Genomic DNA, 22830 nt, shown 5'->3' with positions numbered 1-22830 from the left:
CTCTTCAGTTGCTGAGGAAATAGATGCAGAATCTATGGTTGCAGCATTAGCTACTTGATAGGGCTTGCCATGGAGACTCTACACTGTAGCTGCCATGCGCACAATGGATACACTTTGCATGATGTACCTACATCATGCCCACCGAGTCAAACCCTGGTCTTAAATCCACTAAGACGTGAAGAACATCATCTGGTCCTTCTATTTTTGCATCTCACAACACCTAGCAGTTATGGGTTGCATAATTTTTTTTCATTGGCAACAAGTTATTTCATTAAAAGGGCACCAAGGGGGTGCCACCCTTTTACAAACAAAAAGAGAGAGAAAACAAAAAAGGATCAACAGTGTGGCAGTGTTTCCAAGAGATCAAAATTTAAATGTGTCCCAGCATGTACTGCCCACTTAACCATCTTGAAAGAGTAGAAGGCCATCTATCCTTAAGGATTGTGGGGGGTAAATGTTCCTTCATAAGCTCTAGAATTTCTCTCTCCACATAATCCAGAAAATGGTGAGAGAGAGATGACGGACAAGGCTTTTTTCCTTTCTATATTTGTAGAAATACCCCTCCAAGAAGATTTCCTCTCCCACAGATACAGCAGTGAGTCAGTGACCCAGTGCTGTCCTGAAAGAGCAACTTCTATGTTTCAGAAATTCTGATCCAGGGGCAGTGGAGTAGTAAGTTGTCAACAGTTTCAACAACTACTTTGCAAAGAAAGCATACCAAGGTGATTGGTGATTCCAAGGCCACTTGATTGTAGTCCAATAATGCCTTGTCACTCACTGGGATCAAGGCTAAGGTTCTTATTTACAAAACTGTCCTGAACCTCCTTGATGTCAGCCATACTCCTTGGAGAAGCATCTTAGATGGTCCATTCCTTATGAGTTTGTGCGGCTGTTTCTGCACTAAAGAGAGGAGTGTAAGGCAAAGAAAGTCCAGAGTCCAGACTCCTTAAGAGGAACAGGGGGGGTTAGGAGGGATTTTTCTGGGTCTTTGTAAGCAACGGGCCTTGGTTTTGGGCTGGTATGAGGAAAATAATCTTTTGGGCCTGAAGTTGTCAACAGCTTTAGAACAGTTGAGCTCCTTGGGCCTGGGAGTGGACTGCCCACTATTTTCAAAATTGAACCCCCGGGGGGGGGGGGGGGGGGGGGTTCAGGGGGGGAAATCCAGCTGTCATATTTGAGTCTCCCACGACCACTCAAGTGAAAGAGCGCAGGTACACTTGTCTCCAAGTTCACTGTTGCACAGGTGCTTTTCCTGAGGGAGATGCTGATTCAGCGTGCTGCAGTGAGGGCAGGAGTTTGCTGTCTCCAGGGGAGTATTCCTGGTTGCTTCAACATGTGGAGATTCCTTTTTCATCACGGAAGGGGGCAGTGGTCTTTGCTGAAAACCAGATTCAATGGCTCTTCCCTTGGGCCTTGGAAGGATTTTTCGGCCCAATGCTTCTGCAGCTGTTGAGATCCTAACTACCATTTGGAGTCAAAGCCTTCTGGGAAACCATTCCTCTTTGACCTAGGGTGTTCTCTCCACTCCTCTGCCTTCTAAACCAAGACAGTTGTTTGTTGCTGCTCCAGAAGTCAGCCCAGGACATAAGAAAATTCTACCTCTTGTACCTCCAAGAAGATGGTGTTGGAACAGAAGAATAGAAACAGAAAAAACAGAAAAGAAAAATACTGAAAAATGCCTCTTTAATTTATTGACTTGATAAAGAAATTACATATATAAAAAGCTACAGTGCTGCAGCACTTTTTGCTGGATTTTTGAGACTCTTTTCTATTTTTTCACTACTTCAAATGACTGGGATAAGGCCACTATTTATAAGGCAGAGTACATGGGGGATAGATGGGAAATTTTAGTATTCTAGGGACTAAACAACTCATTAAATAAACCTAGAAACAAGGCAAAGAATATGACAAGTTCCTAGACTAAATAACTAACTCTTGTGTTATTAATGGATGACAGCTGTATTCCACTTTGAAAAACTGAACAGAACTTTGAATAAGAATCACACTGGCTGCAGCTTGCTGACTGAATAATTTTATTGCTGAATGTTCTCCTGACTGTAAGCTGAGTTGTCTGCTGACTTTTCAACTAAATAACTGAATTAACTAACTTCAGTAGGTTCACGGCTTTCTCACGAATTCCCCTCTAAATCCGTGAGTCCTAACATGTCTCTGAACTTCAAAAACTTCTTAGTAGTAATATGTTTTTTGAGCATATCTGCTGGTTGTTCATTAGTGCTGATGAATTCTAGCTGAATTTCTTCCTTCTGCACAAGGTCACGAATAAAGTGATGTCTGACCTCAATGTGCGTTGTCTTGGCATGAAAAACTGGGTTCTTAGTTAGAGCTATTGCTGACATATTATCACAATAAATGGTTGTAGACCCTCTTGCTTCAGCCCTAAATCACTAAGTAATTTCCTCAGCCAAACTCCTTCACAAGCAGCCTTTGTTGCTGACATATATTCTGCTTCTAAGATGACGAGGCAACAGTGTTTTGCTTTCTTGAACACCATGAAATGGTGCCATTTCCAAGGTAGAAAACATATGCCGATGTGCTTTTTCGATCATCAACTGATCCAGCCCAATCACTGCCAGTGAAACCGGTCAAAACAAACTCAGAATCTTTGCTGTACTTCAGTCCAAGTTTTAGTGTGCCTTTAAGGTATCTTAATACCCTTTTTGCTGCTGCATAATGAAGTACACTTGGGCTGTGCATGAACCTAGACAACATACTAACAGCTTGTGTAATATCAGGCCTAGTATGAGTCAAGTAAATAAAGGATCCAACTAAACTCCTATATTGATTTTCGTCGAATTTCTTAGCTCCATCATCAGAATTTAATTTTTCATTTAGAGCCATAGGAGTACTTACAGTCGTACAGTCCTTCATATGAAATTTATTCAAAATATCAGCTGCATACTTTTCTTGGGAAATGAAAATTTCCCTTCTTCCTTGCTTAACTTGCATCCTGAGGAAGTACTTCATGATCCCTAAGTCTGTCATCTCAAAATTTTTCATCATTGAGTGCTTGAAATCAGCAAGTAAATGAAGATTGCTTCCAAAGTAAATTAGATCATCAAAGTACAAGCAAACAATGATGAAATCAGTTTCTTTTTTAAAAAAATAAAGAGCTAGTTCATGAGAGCCTTTCTGAAATCCTGAATTCTGAACATAAGAATCAATCTTACTATTCCAAGCTCGTGGAGCTTGTTTGAGGCCATACAAAGCCTTGTTCAGTTTGTACACCTTTTCTTCTTTGCCCTTCACTTCATATCCACGTGGTTGCTCAACATAAACTTCCTCGTTTAGTTCTCCGTTGAGAAACGCAAATTTAACATACATTTGATACACATTTAATTCCAATTTGGCAACTATTGCAAGTACAAGCCGAATTGTCTCAATTCTTGTGACCGGTGCAAAGGTCTCATTGAAATCAACTCCAGGTTGTTGAGAATAACCTTTGGCAACCAATCTGGCCTTGTACTTTTGAATGAAACCATCCTCGTTGTACTTGGTTTTGTAAACCCACTTGAGACCAATAATGTCTTTGCCTTCAGGAGGATCCACAAGCTTCCATGTGTTGTTCTTTTCAATCACGTTCAGCTCTTCTTCCATGGCCTTTTTTCCATTTTTTATCCTTTACTGCATCTTCAAAATTCTGTGGCTCACAAAAGAAAAGAGTAAATTCTGAATTTTCATTAGAAAAATAGCTTCTAAAATCACCATACCTCTCCGGAGATCTTCTTAGGACAGGTGAAGAGGATGAAGTTCCTTCATTTTCTGAATTTTCAGATTTTGAACTAAGGTTCTCGGGTGCAATTTGCTGATTTAGGTCTTGTTGCTTCAGCTAGTACAAAATCTAGAATATTTGTTGAGTTCTGGCCGCTGGAAGTCCACTGCCGTACTCCCCTTTCGTCAAAGATGACATCTCTTGCCACTGTCAGCTTGTGATTAATAGGATTCAGCAGCCGGTAGCCCTTTGATTCATCGCTATACCCATTAAACAGAAGCTTTTCTCCCTTCTGATCAAACTTGTCCTTTTTAGGAATTTTGTTGAGTGAGTAGGCTAGACTACCAAACACTTTCAGATGGCTAACATATGGTTTTCTCCCACTCCAAGCCTCATAGGGAGTTCTATTCTTCACTGATTTTGTTGGTGACCTGTTTAAGATATAAACAGTGGTATGTACAGCTTCAGCCTAAAGAGAATTAGGAAGTCTTTTACCTTTTAACATGCTCCGAGCCTTCAACAATGGTCCGGTTCTTTCTTTTAGCAACTCCGTTCTGCTGAGGGCTTCTACTCACTGTTAGTTGCATTTGAATGCCTTCCTTCTTGCAATAATTCATGAATGCGTGATATATGAATTCACCTCCACAATCAGTTCTTAAGGTTTTCATTTTCAGCCCACTTTGCCTTTCAACGAGAGCTTTGAACTCCAGAAATATTGAGAAGGCATCTGATTTTTGCTGAATAAAATACAACTATATCATTCTAGTAAAATCATGAACAAGAAGGATGAAATACCTTTTGTTTCCAAGAGATGGTGTTCTTGTGGCACCAAATATATCTACATGAACAAGCTCCAAAGGAGCTTTGGCCCTCGAAGAAGTTTTGGGGAAAGGAAGGTGGTGCATCTTCCCGTAAATATAGCCTTCACAAACTCCTTCAATTTGATTTATTTGGGGAAGACCGCGAACCATATCCTTTTGCTTGAGAAGCTGCAGTCCCTTATGATTTAAATGCCCATATCTGAGATGCCATAGTTGAGATTTGTCTGAAATTTCACTCTTCAAAGCCACTGGACTTGTGTAGTTGATGGAGAGTGGAAAAACCTTGTTTTGAGTCATCTCAACTTTACCCATCAGTGAGTTCTTCTACTTGTCTATGATTCTGCATTCATTTCCTTCGAAATGGACTTAATATCCTTTTTGAATTAACTGCCCCCACACTTAAGAGATTGTGAGCAAGACTTGGGACATAAAGAACATCATGGATGAATTTTTGCTCACCTGATATGGACTGCACTGCTATTACACCTTTTCCTTCAACTTTTACAAATTCCCATCACCAAGAATAACAGAATTTGAAGCGTTTTCATCAATTTTAACAAATAACTCACAGTTACCTATCATATGACTGCTGCAGCCACTGTCAAGGTACCAAACCTTGTCGTCGTTGCTTTCAGCATTGAGACAAGTGAGAAACACTTGCTCTTTATCATTTTCCTTGCTGAAATTTGCTTCTAAACTTTCATTCTTCTTGTGCCAACAATCCCAGTTTGAATGGTTTGGAATGTAGCACCTTTTACACCTTAAATAGCATTTTGCTAAGGTGTGATTTGACTTCTTGCATATGATGCAATTCTGTTCTTGATTGTTGGACCTTTGAGGCTGAAAATTTCTGCCTCTGCCACAGCCTCTTCCACGACCACGAGACTGATTATTTTGGCCTCTTTGAGATTGGTCTTGTTGCTGAAAATTTCCCTTCCTCTCTTGATTTTTCCGGTTCAAATTAAGCTTTGATTGAAAAGCCTGCCTCCAAGGGCTGACCTGAAGATCTTTTAATTCTTTCCTCATGTGATTCTAAAGAACCACAGAGGTCAAACATGGTCATAATTGAGAGGTCTTTTGATTCTTCAATTACTGCAGCTGCATGATCAAATTTTGGTGGTAAACTTATGAGAATTTTTTCAACGATCTTTTTTCTTCTATCCGATCAGCATAAGCTCTGATTTGGTTGACTATTTCAGCAACCTTGGAGAAAAAATCTTTGATGCTTTCAAAATCTTTCATTGCCAAGCAATCAAAGTTCTTCCAAAGAGATTGTAGTCGGATCAAGACTACTTTATTGTTTCCTTGAAATTCCTTCTGCAGTGTTTCCCATGCGTCTCTAGCCTTTTGAATGCCAAGGATGCAAGGATAGATGGTCTTGCTGATCCCTTGATGAAGATAACTCAAAGCAAGAGCATTATTTTTTATTTTTTCTTTGTTCTAGGCAGATCTCTGAGATGAGGTTTCTGTGCTTGTGTTTGTAGAGGATGAATCATCATTTGCTGAAGTTGAATCATCATACCCTTCTTCAATAATCTCCCATAAGTCTCATGCAATGAAGGAAATTATCATTTGATCAGCTCAGTACCCATAATTTTCTCCTTCGAAGATGGGTACTTGGTTTTGAGAATAATTGAACATAGTTCCTGCAGAGGAAGAGGTGCTGGATGACATGGCTCTGATACCAAATTTTGTTGGAACAGAAGAATAGAAACAGAAAAAACAGAGAATAAAAATACGAAAAAATGCCTCTTTAATTTACTGACTTGATGAAGAAATTACATATATAAAAAGCTACAGTGCTGCAGCACTTTATGCTGGATTTTTGAGACTCTTTTCTATTTTTTCACTACTTCAAATGACTGGGATAAGGCCACTATTTATAGGGCAGAGTACACGGGGAATAGCTGGAAAATTTTAATATTCTAGGGACTTAACAACTCATTAAATAAACCTAGAAACAAGGCAAAGAATATGACAAGTTCCTTGACTAAATAACTCACTCCTGTGCTATTAATGGATGACAGCTGTATTCCACTTTGAAAAACTGAACAGAACTTTGAATAAGAATCACACTGGCTGCAACTTGCTGGCTGAATAATTTTATTGCTGAATGTTCTGCTGACTTTTCAACTAAATAACTGAATTAATTAACTTCAGTAGGTTCACGGCTTTCTCACAGATGGAAACCCTTCTGACCTTGCAAAAAAAGGTGATCCTGGGCAGATCAGCTTGTTCTCCATCAAGAACCAAGTTTTATGATTTCCTATCCACAACCACTGACCTTTGTGTGTCACTTCATATGAAAGAGAGAGAGGACCAAGCCAACTGTGTGTGATGTTGGAGAAGCCTGCAGATCATCTGTTCCTTACACCCTTTAAGGACCCCAACAATGACCACCTTTGGCGGCCACTTTTGGAGATGAGGGTGGCTCCTGCTGGGGCTGGGGTGTCATATGAGATAGATGGATTATCAGTTTTGAAGTTGTTGGTTGCATAATTTTGACTTCCCCATGAATGCACTTCATCCAGCAAAGTACTCGGTGACACTATAGTTGAAAGTACTGCGAGGAAAAATCATACGTGTGAGGAGTCAGGTCATTGGAATAGAAGAGCTTTACATAATCCTAGATCCTTACGAATATCAAAGTGCATACACCGCCTAGCAATGTGGGATGCCATAGAATTCCATGGTAATGTGACAATTAACATATCTTCTTGAATCCATATCCGCTCATCACTGATCCAGACTGAAAGATATCTTCAAACTTGCTGAAGCTCATCAAATAAATCTAGAAAGCCTTAAACCACTATAGTTAGTTTCTACTATTCGATTTTTCTATATTGACTTGAGGCAATGGAAAGGTAATCAAACTATTGGGATTTTTGGAGACTCCATCCCAAGGGGGAGTGCTGAAAAGAATAAAAAGACTAATAACACTCCAAAAACTCTTAGGTTGCCAACACGAAGGCATAATGAAACCAACAGCCCACCAATAACCAACTAAGAAAAGTTAAGGAGGAACAAGCAGTCATATGGCAGAGAATTACTGCCCTATCCTGTACAGACAAGACCTCACTGGCTCTATATTGATTCCTGGCCTGGGCATGAACTGATAAGTCTTGATTTTTGGACTAGATAAGATACAAGCTGACCTGTTAGCATGGCTTACACAGGGAGTCGAACAATTGCAGATTTGATCAGGGAAAAACAAGGTCCACTGGCACATAGCATCAGAGCTGCTGGCCTGTTGCACCTGAGACAATCACCGGAGATGGCTTTTCAAGGGCTGATTTTGGTTTTTGGAAAAGCACATGGGAGATGGTTGAACAAAACTCGTGGCAACGCCAGACAATTCTCCAGTGATGCTGGCAGTGATTGCAGGCGTGCCTAGGTTTGTTCAGCTATGTAGGGTTTGGTGGCCCTTTGTTCTGTACCGTGTTAAAGAATTGTTGATAACTGGAGAACTTACAGAATAGTTGTTTCTCCTATTCTATTTAAAATATATCCAATGTACATTAAATGATGATAATACACTTGCTAACACAATTACCTGTAAGTCTAATAGTGATATTGCTTCTATTCTATTCATACTACCAGGGAAGGGGCAGACCACAATGGGTCTATAGCATGCAGTCTTATCTTGCATTTTTGCAATAAAAATTGTTTTCTTTCAATTTCATTGTTTTTGGGTTTGCCATCTATTCTTTCAATTTCGTTTTCTTTCAATTTCAATTTCAATTTCATTCAATTATATAATTTTTTAGATGAAACGAAAGGATGTTGGCATTGACAAAGTATATGATGCCCGTGCATTGAGGGTAATTGTTGGTGACAAAAATGGAACTCTACATGGACCTGCAGTTACATGTTGCTACAATCTTCTTAACATTATACACAGGTGAACCAATGGAAAATTTCTAACTTCTATCATTGTATGTACTTCATAACTTCTTGTGTTAGTTACTCAAGAATTTTTTGCCGTATATGGGAAGTGCTAACCTAAAACTCTTTATGGGTAGCTTAATATTGTATTCACTTTTTATTATTCCAAAATGCCCTTATTTTTCATAAAAATTGAGATAATTTTGTATTTTTGTTAACGTCAAGATTTTTTTCTTGATTTTTGAGTCAAGACAAAATTGAAAGTCAACTTAGCTTGTGTTTGGGTAGCTGCAAATAGACTGATTACTAAAAAGCATAGAATGAACGAGGTTTTGGCATTAGATAGGCTGTTTGATTTTATTCAATTTTTAACCAAAAAATCAATTTAATCACTTAGGTTGCCCCAAATTACATGTCTATGTTGTATTTTCAAACCAAACCAGATACTTGTCAGTTTTTCATCCCAATTGCGGGCCTGGAAAAATAAAAATTGTCCTCAAAGTTAAGGAAAAAGCAAACTTCTTTGTCTTCAAGTTTAGCATTATATGTGTATGATCAAGTTTAGCATTATATATGTGGATGTGTGTTTGACACTTATATATGTTTGAGTCAGTCCCTTTAGCATATTCCTTTCTGACATTCTCATTTACTTATCACTTTTTAGGGTCAATTGTGAGAGTCGTGAGGGTTTTGGAGAAGCTGATGAGAAATTTATCGTGGTTGAGTGGTTCTAAGAATAAGAGGGATTGTCTTGTAGGTTGGGATGTGGTAAGGAGAAGTAAGTCTGAAGGGGGTTTGGGGCTTGCAAGTGTGGTATCTAAATACATCTCTTTAATAGGATAATGGTTATGGAGGTTCCCTCGGAGTCTAATTCCCTATGGCATCAGGTTGTTAAAAGTAGGCATGGTGTTCATTGGAACAGGTGGGATTCTAGTGTAAATAGAAGTGTTTCCCATGCTCCCCTTTGAAGTTCGTTTCCAAGGTTTCTGATCTATTCTTTCTTCTTACTCGTTTCAAAGTGGGGAATGGTAATAAGAATTCGGTTTTGGAAAGAAATTTGGGAAGGTGAGTTGGAGCTGTTGGTGCCTCGTCTGTTAAGATTATTTACTATTCATAATGCACGAATAATAGCTTTGTTCTTTTCTGAAGGGGCCTCTCTTTCTTAGGTTTCCACTTCTATAGGAGTCTGAAGGAAAGAGAGGTTCATGAGCTCACTTCTTTGCTGAGTGTGTTGTATTCTTTTGTTCCTTTAAATAGGGAAGATGCTCAGGTCTGGCTGGGGGATTCTTCAGGTTCCTTTTCTTCTAAATCTTTCTTTTCTCATCTTTCAAGGCCTGCAACCCCTTGTCCTTTTCCTTTGTATCGTGTCATTTTGAAGGCAACGGCTCCTTCTAAGGACTGGGCTTCACTTGGAGTCTATCTCTTAACAGGATTAATATAAAAAACTTGTTACAGGCAACAAGGCCCTATAAGGCTCTCAGATATTTCTATGTTGTGCTGTGAGTCCAATGAGACTAGTGCACACCTTTTCCTTCATTGTCAGGTGGTGAGGAATCTCTGGATGCTCTTTTTTCCTTTTTTGGTGAAATGTGGATGGCTTCACAAAATATGTATGAGAACTTGTGAGATATCAGGGTTTTAGGAAGAGTAATAGAGGGAGCGCTCTATGGTTTTATGAAGTGCATGCAATCTATTGGACTCCGCAGCTTGAGAGGAATGCAAGGAATAAGCTCAATCGACTTCTCCTGCCCAGCTGTGGGATAACATTAATTTTTCTTATTTCTTTTTGGGCCCATTCTTTTGGATTTTTGGGGAGCATATTGCTATATGACCTTCAAAGGTATTGGAGGGCAGCACTATGTAGGTAGCTAGTTCATGAAGGGCACCTTATCCTCCATCTTCTGTACTTCTGTTTAGTTATTAATGGATTTCTGTTATCTATAAAAAAATAGTTGTCTAAATATTGTAATAATTGTGGATATATAATAATCAACTGGAATGCAGTATCATTTTGATTTTGATAATTATTAAAAATGCCCTCCATTTGTGCTACAACTGCAACAATTGTGACTGTTCAAGAATTCATGTTTCCTTTCTGTGCAGGCTTTGGAGTCCTATTGATGGTGAATTTGATGACTACATTGTTAATCCAAAGACTAGTGGGTATCAGGTTAAGGTTCCTTGTTATCGATTCCTTTTGCACATTTGTATGTCTATATATGCATGTCTGTGTCTGCAAGCATTCCTCCACTTATAATATATATAGTTACTTGTTACTGTATTATCTAGTATTACTGCTGTGTGTTTTTTTGCTGTGTTAGTAAGCATGAGTTAGTGCAAGTTAATAAGGGCAATATGGACTTTGTCATGCACTTGGCATATATTATGAATAGAGGGAGAGACCTATCAATGTGATTAGGGCATGGTTCTGTGACCTAAACCCTAACTGCCATAGCCACATCAAGCTGAAGCCTAAAACCCTAGAGTCTGCTTCATGTCTACCACTGTAGGAGAATTTCCAGCACCACCATTGGCCTGAAAACCAGCCAGCAGCTTCCGTAAAATACAGCACTCGCTGGAAAATTTCTGAACATCGCTGCTGTTTTAGAATCTCATGAACCCCTTCAGATTTTGCAAAACCTGCCACATATACAACCACAAAACCTGCCAATCTGTCATTCGGTTAAATTTCATCTGTTGGAAAGTTTCAAATCTGTTTAGTCAACTTTCCTATTTTTTCTAAGAGAATCTCGGCTGTAAATGTGTGAATATCCTAGAATATTTAGTTTCCTTAGAAGTTAGCATCTTTGGTTCTTTCCTTCTTGGTTGTTTCCTTCTATTCTTCTGCTGTACATCTATTTATACAGACCTGTACGTATGTTACAATAAATGAGAATTATTTCCACAAGAAGCTATCTCATTCCAGATGGTATTAGAGCTAGGTCTGGCTCTTGGCCTTGTGTAAACCTTAGTTTTCCCTTGGCGGCTCCAATCTGACCCTAATCTCTATAGGGTTTTCTTCCTTGTTCAACTCTACCCTAATCTCCTCTGTTGCTATAGCCATGGCTGAAACATTCTTGGCTGGACTTAATGATGAGTTTGATAAAGTAAGGGGAAGAATCCTAGGGAGACAGCCTCTACCCCCACTCGGGGAAGTATTTTCTGAAGTACGACGAGAAGATTGTCGAAGGAGTGTGAATGTGATGATGAAGAAAAAGGAGGATGAGACTCTGGAAAATTCTGCTCTACTTGTTGCCAATAATCCTGCTCCTCATGCTGCTGGTAACACAGATTTGGCTACTGTCAATATTTCTGCACAGCGGCCTTACTCTAATCGAAGGAGGTTGAAGGATAAGCCTCGAGTATGGTGTGACTATTGCAATAAGCCTCGCCACACTCAATAAAATTGCTAGAAACTTCATGGAAAGCCAGCAAACTTGAAGAGCAACAAATCTGGACCCTATGACAGCAATCATGCAGTCCCTAAAGCCAATGAAGCTAATTTCTTAAGTGCTGAGCAGGTGGATCATCTTCTTCAACTGCTGAAATCTGCTTCTGCCTCTGGTCTTCCTATTGGTTCATTGGCCCAAACAGGTGATAACTCTAGTGCCTACCCTTGTTGCTTAAATCTTGCACCATGGATTATTGATTCTGGTGCATCTGATCACATGACCATTATCTCACAGTTGTTTCAATCTTATTCTCCTTGTTTTGGCAATAAAAAGATTAGAATTGCAGATGAAAGTTTTTCATCCATTGCTGGAACAGGTTCTGTCCAAATCTCTCAAAAAAATAGAACTCAAGTCTGTCCTTCACGTCCCTAAACTTGCTTGTAACCTGCTGTCTATTAGTAAACTCTCACGGGATATTAATTGTTGTGTCATTTTCTTTGATTCCCATTGTGAATTTCAGGACCAACTCTCGGGGAGGATGATTGGTAGTGCTAGGATGATTAATGGACTCTGCTACTTCGATGAGACTTTATTCAACAATAAACAAGCTCAGGGTTTGAGTAGTAGTATTAGTTCTGTTTCTGTACGTGATCAAATAATGTTTTGGCATTTTAGACTAGGACATCTTAGTTTTCTCTATTTAAGACATTTGTTTCCTAGCTTATTAAAAAAACTGGATTGCAATTCTCTTCATTGTGATGTTTGCCACATATCCAAAAGTCACCAAAGCACCTGTCAATCAAAAGCTTATCATTCTTCCACACCTTTTTATTTAATTCATAGTGATGTTTGGGGTCTCTCAAAAATCACTACTACTTCTAGTAAGAAATGGTTTGTTATGTTTATTGATGATCATACAGGTTTGTGTAGGGTGTACTTATTGAGTGACAAATCTGAGGTTAAAATTTTTTTTCAGGATTTTTATAGTATGGTTGAAACCCAGTTCCAAACGAAAATCAGTATCCTTAGAACTGATAATGGTACTGAATATTTTAACAAATGTTTAAGAACGTTTCTTTCAACAAAGGGTATTCAACATCAATCTAGTTGTCGTGACACCCCACAACAAAATGGCATTGCTGAGAGAACAAATCGCCATTTGTTAGAGGTTGCATGGGCCCTAATGTTTTCAATGCAAGTTCCTAAATATCTATGGCGTGATGCTATTTTAACTGCATGTTATCTCATTAATAGGATGCCTACTCGAGTGCTAAAATACATCGCTCCCTTAGATTGCTTAAAAAATATGTTTCCTACATGTCGGATAAGATTAGACCTGGCACTAAAAGTGTTTGGATGCACAATTTTTGTTCATATACCTACCAATCTTCGATCCAAGCTTGCTCGTAGGGCAGAAAAATGTGTTTTCCTTGGATATGCTCCTACTAAAAAAAGGTACAAATGTTTTAACCCTCTAACCAGAAAAATTCATATCAGTATGGATGTTGTTTTTATTGAAAACCAGCCCTTTTTTGCCATAACTATCTTCAGGGGGGAGAAAAAGGAAACTGTAGATGAGTTCCGACAAACCTCTAAGTCTCTTCCAAATGTTTCCCTTGACATTGACATCCACTCTTTAAAGGATCAGGAGATAAATACTTTAACTAGCGTAAATAATGGAAATCCTCGTCTACCTATACAAGGCATACCTAATTCACAAACAAGGGGAGAAGTATTATCAAATATTCACTCATCTAAGCTTCGTGTTTATGCCAGAAGAAGAAATCATCAAAATAATAGAGCTCTTTCTTCAAATCCTGAGCAAGGCCAATCATCATCACCTACACAAGTTGGTCCACCTTTTTCATACTCCAAGTACTTTTTTTTCTCCAGATCCTTGTTTTGATAATTCTTCTAATCTTGGCCTACCTATTGCCCTGAGCAAAGGAGTTAGAACCTGTACCACACATCCTATTTCCAACCATTTATCCTATCATAGACTCTCCAATTCTCATAAGGCCTTTGACTCGTTCTGAGTTATGCTTCCAAGTGCGGAAGTGTCAAGTTGTATCAAGGATGAGTCCAGGATCGTATTCCACAGGGACCACTGAGTATCAAAGTATTTGCGAAAGTTTAGTGAAATCCTGTTGCTGTAAAATGTAAGTTGAAAATATTTTTGGTCTTTTATGGTTTTAAAAATAATAAACAAAGAGGAAGAAACTTGAGTAAACTATCAAAATGAAACTGAAATTTTATCAATTCTCCAAAAATGTAAACCTACTAACGCAATCAAATTAAACAGATTAACTGAAACAATTTACCAAATACTCGGATTACGGGTCAATGTCTGCTTGCTTCCATCGTCTACTAATTTCCTAGGCCTTACTCCTCTTCTTGTTAATCCAATCAAGGCATTAATGAGATGAAATTTTATTAATAAGCTCGAGTAAATTTGCCACATCCAAATGGAAGAAAATATAAACTCTCATTAAGCATCAACCGAATGTCGTGTAAATTAGTTGATGAAAATCCTAGATTGAATCAAGGTTTTGATGTGCCCAACGTCAACAACAAAACAAGAAATAAGAGCCAGTAATTTATCAACAATGCCTTAAATTTTCGGTTTCAACCAAATAAAAGGTTAGCAATAATATTTTAGGGAAACTAATAAACCATGGAACGCAAACGACATCGACCCACAACCCGAGTTACCGAACTTAGCCACTCATGCTTGCAATAAAAAAACAAGTATGGAAATCCTAGTCTACTTAAGGAAATACCTAAACACACATTAGTAAAGATGGCAACTACAAATAAGGAATTAAAACATGCAATGGAAACTCAATCAAACACGCACACACACACTAAAAAAATCAAACCTTTAATATGAATCAATAATTCAAACCAAGAACTCAAACAAAAATGCAAACACATCAAAAATCTAAACTTTGAATGATACCGAAAAATATAATACGAACTTTAACAAAACTGAAAAATATGAACTTTGACGAAACTGACCCTAACTAAATTAATTAAATAACTTGGAACATTAAATTAATCTATAACAAAAATTTAACTGAAAGAGAATACATAAACAATTAAACTTCAATAATAATGAAACACCCCAAATAATGTTCAAAATCTAAAAATAACAATAAGCTCAAATAAAAGTTTAACAAAATTTCAACTGATTAATTAGTAATAATAAAAGAAAGAGAAAAGATAAGAGAGAGAGAGAACAGAGGAATTTCAGGCCGGAGAGATGTGCAGAGGCAGCTTGCTTGCTGTGGTGCTGGTGTGGGACTTGCTGGACTGGCCGAGAGCAGTGGTCTGCTGGTCTGGAAGAAAAGCCGAGGGTGCTTCACGGGTCTTGCAGCAGGTTGAGCAGGAGTGGTGGGAAAGGAGGCCGGAGCTGTCTGCTGGTGTGGTCGGGTTCCAGCAGGTTGCTGCTGTAGCAGGGGGTCTCGGCTGCTGGAGACGTTGAAGAGGACTGCTGGAGAATTGGTTGTGCTTTGTTGCAGGGTGGGCGGAGCTGGAGGATTGGTGGCTACGCAGGAGATTGCAGGGAGTTCGGGAGAGGGCTGAGAAGGTGGAGATGCAGAGGAGGCTGCTGGTGTTGGCTGGAGCAGGTCTCTCGGCAGAGGTGTCTGCTGGTGTTTGGTTGGCTAGCAGGGGCTGTGGGTAGGAGTTGCAGCGGGGAATCCAAGGGAGGCTGTGGAAGAGAAGAGAGGGTGAGGGAACGAAAGGTAGTGCAGAGGGTGTGCGGAGGCACACCAAACAGGGGAAGAAAAGAAGGTATAAATAGGATAGGGGAAAAAAAAAACCTATGACCCGCTGGTAGCTAACCCGACCTGGCCATGCATGGCCGGGTCACATCAAAACATGGTTTTATTTTTTTTTCTTTTTTTTTTCTCTTCATCTTTGCTCTCTGCGTTCTCAGCCAAATATGACCCTCTTGGAGCCCATTTCTTGTAAAACTCAAAACACGAAAGTTGTAGATAGTCCTTTCCTCGTTCTCTAAAAATTTAAATCGTCTCAATTTGAGTTCAAACAGAAAAGTTATGCATGAAATACGAACAGGTGTCGATTTTGATTCTCGAAAATTTTCCTGCGATAAAATATTACCAAAAATTCATAAATTAGACAATAAAACTCAAGAATGATAATTTTGGCACTTTATTAAAATATTGGATAATTTTGGACATTTAATTAAAAATATAAACCGTAAAGCCCGGGTTAAGACGTCCAATTACACAGTTTCGGCGCGTAATCAGCCTTTACTTCAAATGTTTCTCATCTGTTTATTCCAAGAACCATTCTGGAAGCACTAGATTACCCATAATGGAGATTGGCTGTTCAAGAAGAGATGGATGCACTAATTGCTAACGACACTTGGGAAATTGGTGACCTATCGGATGGGAAGAAGACTGTTGGCTGTAAATGGGTATTTACAGTAAAATTCAAGGTTGATGGGAGTATAGAAAGATACAAAGCAAGACTTGTGGCGAAGGGGTTCACTCAAACATATGGAATTGACTACCAGGAAACATTTGCTCCTGTAGCCAAGATGAACTCAATCCGTTTGTTGCTCTCTCTAGCAGCTCACTCTAACTGACCCTTATATCAACTAGATGTGAAGAATGCCTTATTAAATGGAGACTTAGAGGAGGAAGTCTTTATGGATCTGCCGCCAGGATTTGAAGGGAAAGGTGGCAAAGGCAAGGTGTGCAGATTGAGGAAATCATTGTATGAACTCAAACAATCTCCTACAGCTTGGTTTGAACGCTTTGGGAAGGTAGTAAAGAGTCATGACTACAGCCAAGGTCAAGCCGATCATACTATGTTCTATAGACACACAAGTGAAGGTAAAATGGCTATCCTTATTGTCTATATGGATGATATAATTCTGACAGGTGATGATAGCAATGAGCTAAAGACGTTAAAGAAGATCCTTGCTCAGGAATTTGAAATCAAAGACTTAGGCAACTCGAAGTATTTTCTTGGTATGGAATTTGCAAGGTCAAAGAAAGGAATTTTTGTTTCCCAATGCATGTATGTGCTTGATTTACTTGGAGAAATAGGTCTGCTAGTGTGCAAAGTAGCAAAAACACCTATAAAACTGAACATAAAACTCCAACCAGCTAAGGCTGAAGAAGTGATCAACAGAGAGAAATACCAAATATTGGTAGGGACACTCCTTTATCTCTCTCATACACGTCCTGACATGGCCTTTGCAACAAGCGTGGTAAGTCAATTTATACACTCACCAGAATTAGAGCATTTTAATGCTGTGTATAGGATTCTAAGGTACCTAAAAGGGACTCTAGGTGAAGGTTTATTATTTGGAGGACATGGGAATTTACAAGTTGAAGTATACGCTGATGCAGATTAGGCTGGAAGTATCACTGATAGAAGATCAACTTCTTGCTATTGCACCTTTGTTGGAGGAAACCTAGTAACATGGTGCAACAAGAAACAAAATGTGGTGGCAAGGAGTAGTGCAGAGGCAGAATTTAGGTTGTTGCTCATGGAATTTGTGAAGCACTATGGATCAAAAGGTTGCTGGAAGAATTAAAGATTACTAATTCACTACCAATGAAACTATATTGTGACAATAAAGTTGCAATGGCTATCGCTCACAATCCAGTTCTTCATGATAGAACTAAACATGTGGAGGTAGACAAGCATTTTATCAAGGAGAAAATAGATGAGGGAGTAATCTGTCTACCATATATCTTGACAACTGAGCAAGTAACAGACATACTGACAAAGGGACTGCTGAAGAAACAATTTGAAAACTTCATTAGCAAGCTGGCCATGGAAGATATCTTCAAGCCAGCTTGAGGGGGAGTGTTGGAAAGTTTCAAATCTCTTTAGTCAACGTTCCTATTTTTTCTAAGAGAATCTTGGCTATAAATGTGTGAATATCCTAGAATATTTAGTTTCTTTAGAAGTTAGCATCTTTGGTTCTTTCCTTCTATTCTTTTGCTGTACATCTATTTATACAAACATGTACCTATGTTAAAATAAATGAGAATTATGTCCACAAGAAGCTATCTCATTCTAGATCATCATTGGAGGAGGTCTCACACATCCCCATCACCATACAAAGCCGGAAGCTCCTACCCCTTGTGCTGGCATGTGAGAGATTTTTAAGCAGTGTTTTTGCTCTGTTTTCTTCCCAAATGCCTTACATACTTCCATACTCCATAATATCGAGTTGTTGATCATGTCTTTTGTTCAAAGATCCAACTTTTTTGGTTGTCCACTCATGGCACTTTGTTGATAGTTATTTGTTACTCTTAAAGCTTGATATACGTTGTGGCTCACTGCCTAACAACTTAAGCTTTTATGTAGGTAATGTAACGTGTAGGTAATGTAACATGGTATCAAAGCTAGTTACCAAGAGATCATGGGTTCTAGCCTTGTTGTCCACATTCATTATGTTGTGTTTAACAAATTATTGTATTCCTTGTAATAGGTGTTACTTATCGCTTGTTTATCTTTCCATTTGCTATCGGGCTGCACGTGCAGGGTAGTGTTAAAGCTTGATATACATTGTTGGCCGACAACCAAACAACTTAAGCTTTTAGGTAAAGTGGTAACCTAATAGTTGCTATTAGGGTTGTATTTTAGTTTTTTGAGGAGTTTCTTGGGGAAGCGGCAGTGTTATGCTAGTGTGTTTGTGACTCATTCGTGGTCATTTTAGTTGTTCACCTTGTTTGTGGTTGTTCCACTTGTTCTAGCTGTTGGTCTTGTTTGTGAATGTTGGGATGGAATCCACAAATCCTAAAAGTATATTTTTCATTGTGTGCTTTCGATTTGCTCCTATAGTTGAGGTTGCGTGTGTTCGTATGTAGTCTGCAAATCCTAAAAGTATGTTTCCCTCATCAGTCACTTGTTTGGCCATTGGTGAACATTGTACTTTAACTGTCTCAAAGGAGGTGTATTCAAGGTTCATGCAATATCAGGCATCCCAACAAACATCTCATCATATTGCATCTTCTACTCAGAAAGGTAATCCCATAGCCTACATGTCACGTGGTGTCTCTCCTGCTAGCCCTTGGGTTTTTGTTTTTGTTGCCACAGTCTGTATAACGTGTAACAAACTTCTTCTCTACCCTTGTATTCTAAAAATCTACCTCAATGTATCCTTGCTGATGGGTTCACTACCACAGTTAATGGGATAGGAGCAATAAATACTACTACATCAATCTCTCTTTCTTCTATTTTGTACATTCCTGAATTCCCCGTTAGTCTCATATGTATTAGTTAGATTATGAAGTCGCTATAACTTTCTTTCCTAATTCTGTTGTTATTTAGGATCTAAAAGATAAAGAAGACGATTGACATCTACTATGAAGCTGGTGGTCTTTACCACTTCAAATCCATTGTCCCCATGGTCATCCTTCATTGTACAAGTCAAAATAGTTGGGTCCTACTTTAAGTTTTGTATCTAATCTTGAGTGGGAATTTTGTCAATTAGGAAAGCACCATTGTTTTCCGTTTGCTGGGTCCTAATCGTGTCGCGTCAAAATTGGGGTTTAGATACTTCGTTACATTTTTCGATCACTGCTCTAGGATTTCTTGGTTGTATTTGATGAAAGATTGTTTTGAGTTGGTTAATATCTTTTGTGCCTTTTGTTCTTAAATAAGGAGTGTATTCAATGTACCAAAAATACTTTGTAGTCATAATGCTAAGGAGTGCTTCAGCACCCAATTCACTCTCTATATGGCTAACTCATGTATGATTTATCATTCATTTTGTGCCCATGCCCCACAATAAAATGGAGTTATAGAGTGGAAAAACATACATGTTCTAGAAATCACTTGTACTCTATTGTATCAAATGAATGTCCCCAAAATTTTTTGGAGTGATGTTGTGCTTATTACTTGCTCTCTCATTAATAAAATGTCATTCTTTGTCCTTGGTGGTGAAATACCATATTAAGTTATTTTCTAAAAGGCTCTTTTGTTCACTTCCTCCTCATGTAGTTGGTTGTGTGTCCTTTGTCCATTAGTTAAAGTCTAGGAATTATCAAGTGTATTTTTCTAGGCTACTTGTAAAATCCGTACTTAACATCGATTCTTTTTCTTTGCTTATGTCACCTTCTTTGAGTCTACTCTATTCTATTCTAATCCTTGAGCCATGCTAATTTTGATGAATCCCTTACTTTGCCTAGTCTTCTTGATTTTAACCTATTATCTCTTCCCAATCATGCAGCTTCATCCAATTTTGCTTGGATTATCCTAATTCGCAGCTGTATGGCAGCGACTCAAGGAAAGAGAGCCTCCTCTAGCTTCTACTTCTATGTCTCTAGTTCACTTGTCTAATGATCCTATTTCCCAATTGATCTTCATATTGTTGTTGGGAAAGGAAATTCACTTATATCCAACATCCAATCTCTAATTTTGTTTGTTATGATTTCTTGTTACCCTCATATTATTGTTTTGTTAGTACTCCGTCTTTTGTTCTTCTTCCAAAAATTTGTTTTTGAAGCCCAATCCCATTCTGGGTGGAGGATCTTAATGGTTGAAGGGATGCATGACATGATAATGATACTTGAGAATTGGTGTCTCTTCCTCTCAATAAGTCTGCGGTTGGTTGTTGCTAGGTGTATACCATGAAAGTCAATCCATAAGCTGTGGTTGTTTATTGCTAGGCGTATACCATAAAAGTGAACCCAAATGGTTTCGTTGCTCGCTTGAAGGCCTGCCTTGCTGCTAAGTGGGACATATGGTTTTGATTTTTCTGACACATCCTCCCTGGTTGCCAAACTTACCTTTTTTTCATTTCCTTAGCCAACACATGTTATTGGCCTTTGCATCAGTTAGATGTGAAGAATGTTTTCCTACATGTTGATTTTCATGAGGAGGTCTAGATGGAGCAACCACCTAGGTTTGTTGCTTAAGGGTGTGTTGTCTCAAGAGATCCTTGTATGGTCTGAAGTACTCTCCCAAAGCATGGTTTGGTTGATTCATTACCATAGTACTTGAGTTTGCCTTCAGTTTGTTGTGGTAGATTACTCTATATTTTATCATCATACTACTTGTTATAGGATTCTGCGCGTTGTGGACATGGATGATATTTTGATTATCAGTGGTGATCAAGGTATCCAACAATTGAAGCATTTTCTACAAATTTTTAGACCAAGGGTTTAGGGTTATTGAAATACTTCTTGGTTATAGAAGTATCTAGATCTCATATGGGACCGTTTTATGAAATAGGAAGCATGTCCTGGACCTTTTGGATGAGATCGAGCTGTTGGGATCCAAACCTATACACCAATGGATCCTAACAAGAAGTTAATGCTAGATGTGGGTGATTTGTTGGTTGACACTGATATTGGAGACTTGTTGGAATGTTGAACTATCACATATTCCAGAGTTATCTTTTGCGACAAGTGTTGTGAGCCAGTTTCTTGATTACTGGGAGGCAATCAATCATATCTTAAAATATCTAATGCTCCTAGGAGAGGTCTCTTTTATCAGGATTGGGGTCACACTTATGTGCAAGGATATATAGATGCAGATTGGACTGGATCATCTTCCGACAAAAGATCCACGAACGGATATTATGTCTTTTTTTTTGTGGTGACTTGATATCTAGAAAAGTAAGAAACTAATTGTGGTGGTTCAATCAGGTGCTGAGTCAGAGTATCGGCCATGGTCCACACTACATGTAAGCTTATTTGGCTAAAGAACATGTTAGAAGAACTTGGTTTTTTGCATTCTCAGCCTTCAAAGTTGATGTGTGATAATCAAGCTACTATTTATATTGCCCCCAACCCAGTCTTCTATGAGCAGGACAAAAGAAACACATTGAAGTTGATTGTCACTTTGTTCGAGAGATACTTGTGTAGAAGCTCAGTACAACGACTCATGTGAAGTTTGAATTCCAAATTGTTGATTTATTCACTAAATCCTTGGGGGTGCTTGGGTTAAATCCATTTGTTACAAGCTAGGAGTGCATGATATCTATGCTCCAGTTTGAGGGGGAGTTTTACTGGTTACTGAAGTTATTTAGTTATTTAGTATTACTGCTGTGTATTATTGCTGTGTTAGTAAGCATGAGTTTATAAAGGTAATATGTTCATTGTAATGTACTTGGCATATTATAAATAGAGAGAGAGACCTATTATTGTGATTAGGTCTTCCAATTTACCCAATTCCTCAATACATGCACACACATAATAAAATGCATATTGAATTGCCATTCTGATAGCATTCAGATTATTGCAGAAGTTGCTTTGTTACATGAAAAGGAATATTTGTTCAAATGTTCTTTTCCTGACATAATAAATTTCCCATGTTGTGAGTTTGACAGTACCAATTGCGTTGCTTCAAAATTATTTTAAAGAGCATATTTAAGCAGCTTTCTGTTTTTATTATGTTGTTACAACTACTTCTGTTGCACATTTGACTATAGAAGAATTTTATTATTATTATTATTATGTTGTTAGCATATTATTATTATTACTATTATTATTTTGGAAAGTAATGAAAATATATTTATTTTTTCCGACTCCCATTTTGGACAGCTTTCTAAATCTAAGATTTCTCTTCTAATTGCAGTCTCTACACACTGCAGTGCAAGGTCCTGACTCTTCACCTTTGGAAGTTCAAATAAGGACACAGGTACAAGAATTCATGACATGTAATATCAGGTCAAGTTACTCATATGCACTTCGGTTTTAGCTGATCGCTATAATCATCTTATTGTCTAGAGGATGCATGAGTATGCTGAGCATGGACTTGCTGCACATTGGCTTTATAAGGAAAGTGAAAACAAGTTGCCTTCAATGACCAGTCTAAATGATTCTGATATTGAACCGTCCTCATGTTTCTCCAATGATTTGGAAGATCAGAATTCTGATGATTATGTCTGTCAGAAGTACAGTTCCCTAAAAGTAGGACACCCTGTTCTTAGAGTGGATGGAAGTCACTTACTTGCTGCTGTTGTCGTCAGGTATCTTATTACTCTTAAGTCATTCCTAGTGCA

The 22830-nt window shown here is 38.4% G+C and overlaps 1 protein-coding gene across 2 annotated transcripts in view; it reads left to right on the top strand.

Annotated features, from left to right (window-relative positions):
* The window catches only part of LOC131159674 (uncharacterized), a 97941-nt gene that overhangs the window by 65239 nt on the left and 9872 nt on the right, over window positions 1-22830 (top strand). For both annotated transcript variants that reach the window (XM_058114753.1, XM_058114754.1), the window contains exons 11-14: window positions 8319-8452; window positions 10540-10606; window positions 22404-22466; window positions 22556-22797. In XM_058114753.1, coding sequence (XP_057970736.1) covers window positions 8319-8452; window positions 10540-10606; window positions 22404-22466; window positions 22556-22797 — 506 coding nt within the window. The remainder of the gene's footprint in view (window positions 1-8318; window positions 8453-10539; window positions 10607-22403; window positions 22467-22555; window positions 22798-22830) is intronic.

Source organism: Malania oleifera, chromosome 7, assembly GCF_029873635.1.
Source record: "Malania oleifera isolate guangnan ecotype guangnan chromosome 7, ASM2987363v1, whole genome shotgun sequence".
Lineage (NCBI taxonomy): Eukaryota > Viridiplantae > Streptophyta > Magnoliopsida > Santalales > Ximeniaceae > Malania > Malania oleifera.
This window is presented reverse-complemented; position numbering and strand designations above follow the sequence as displayed.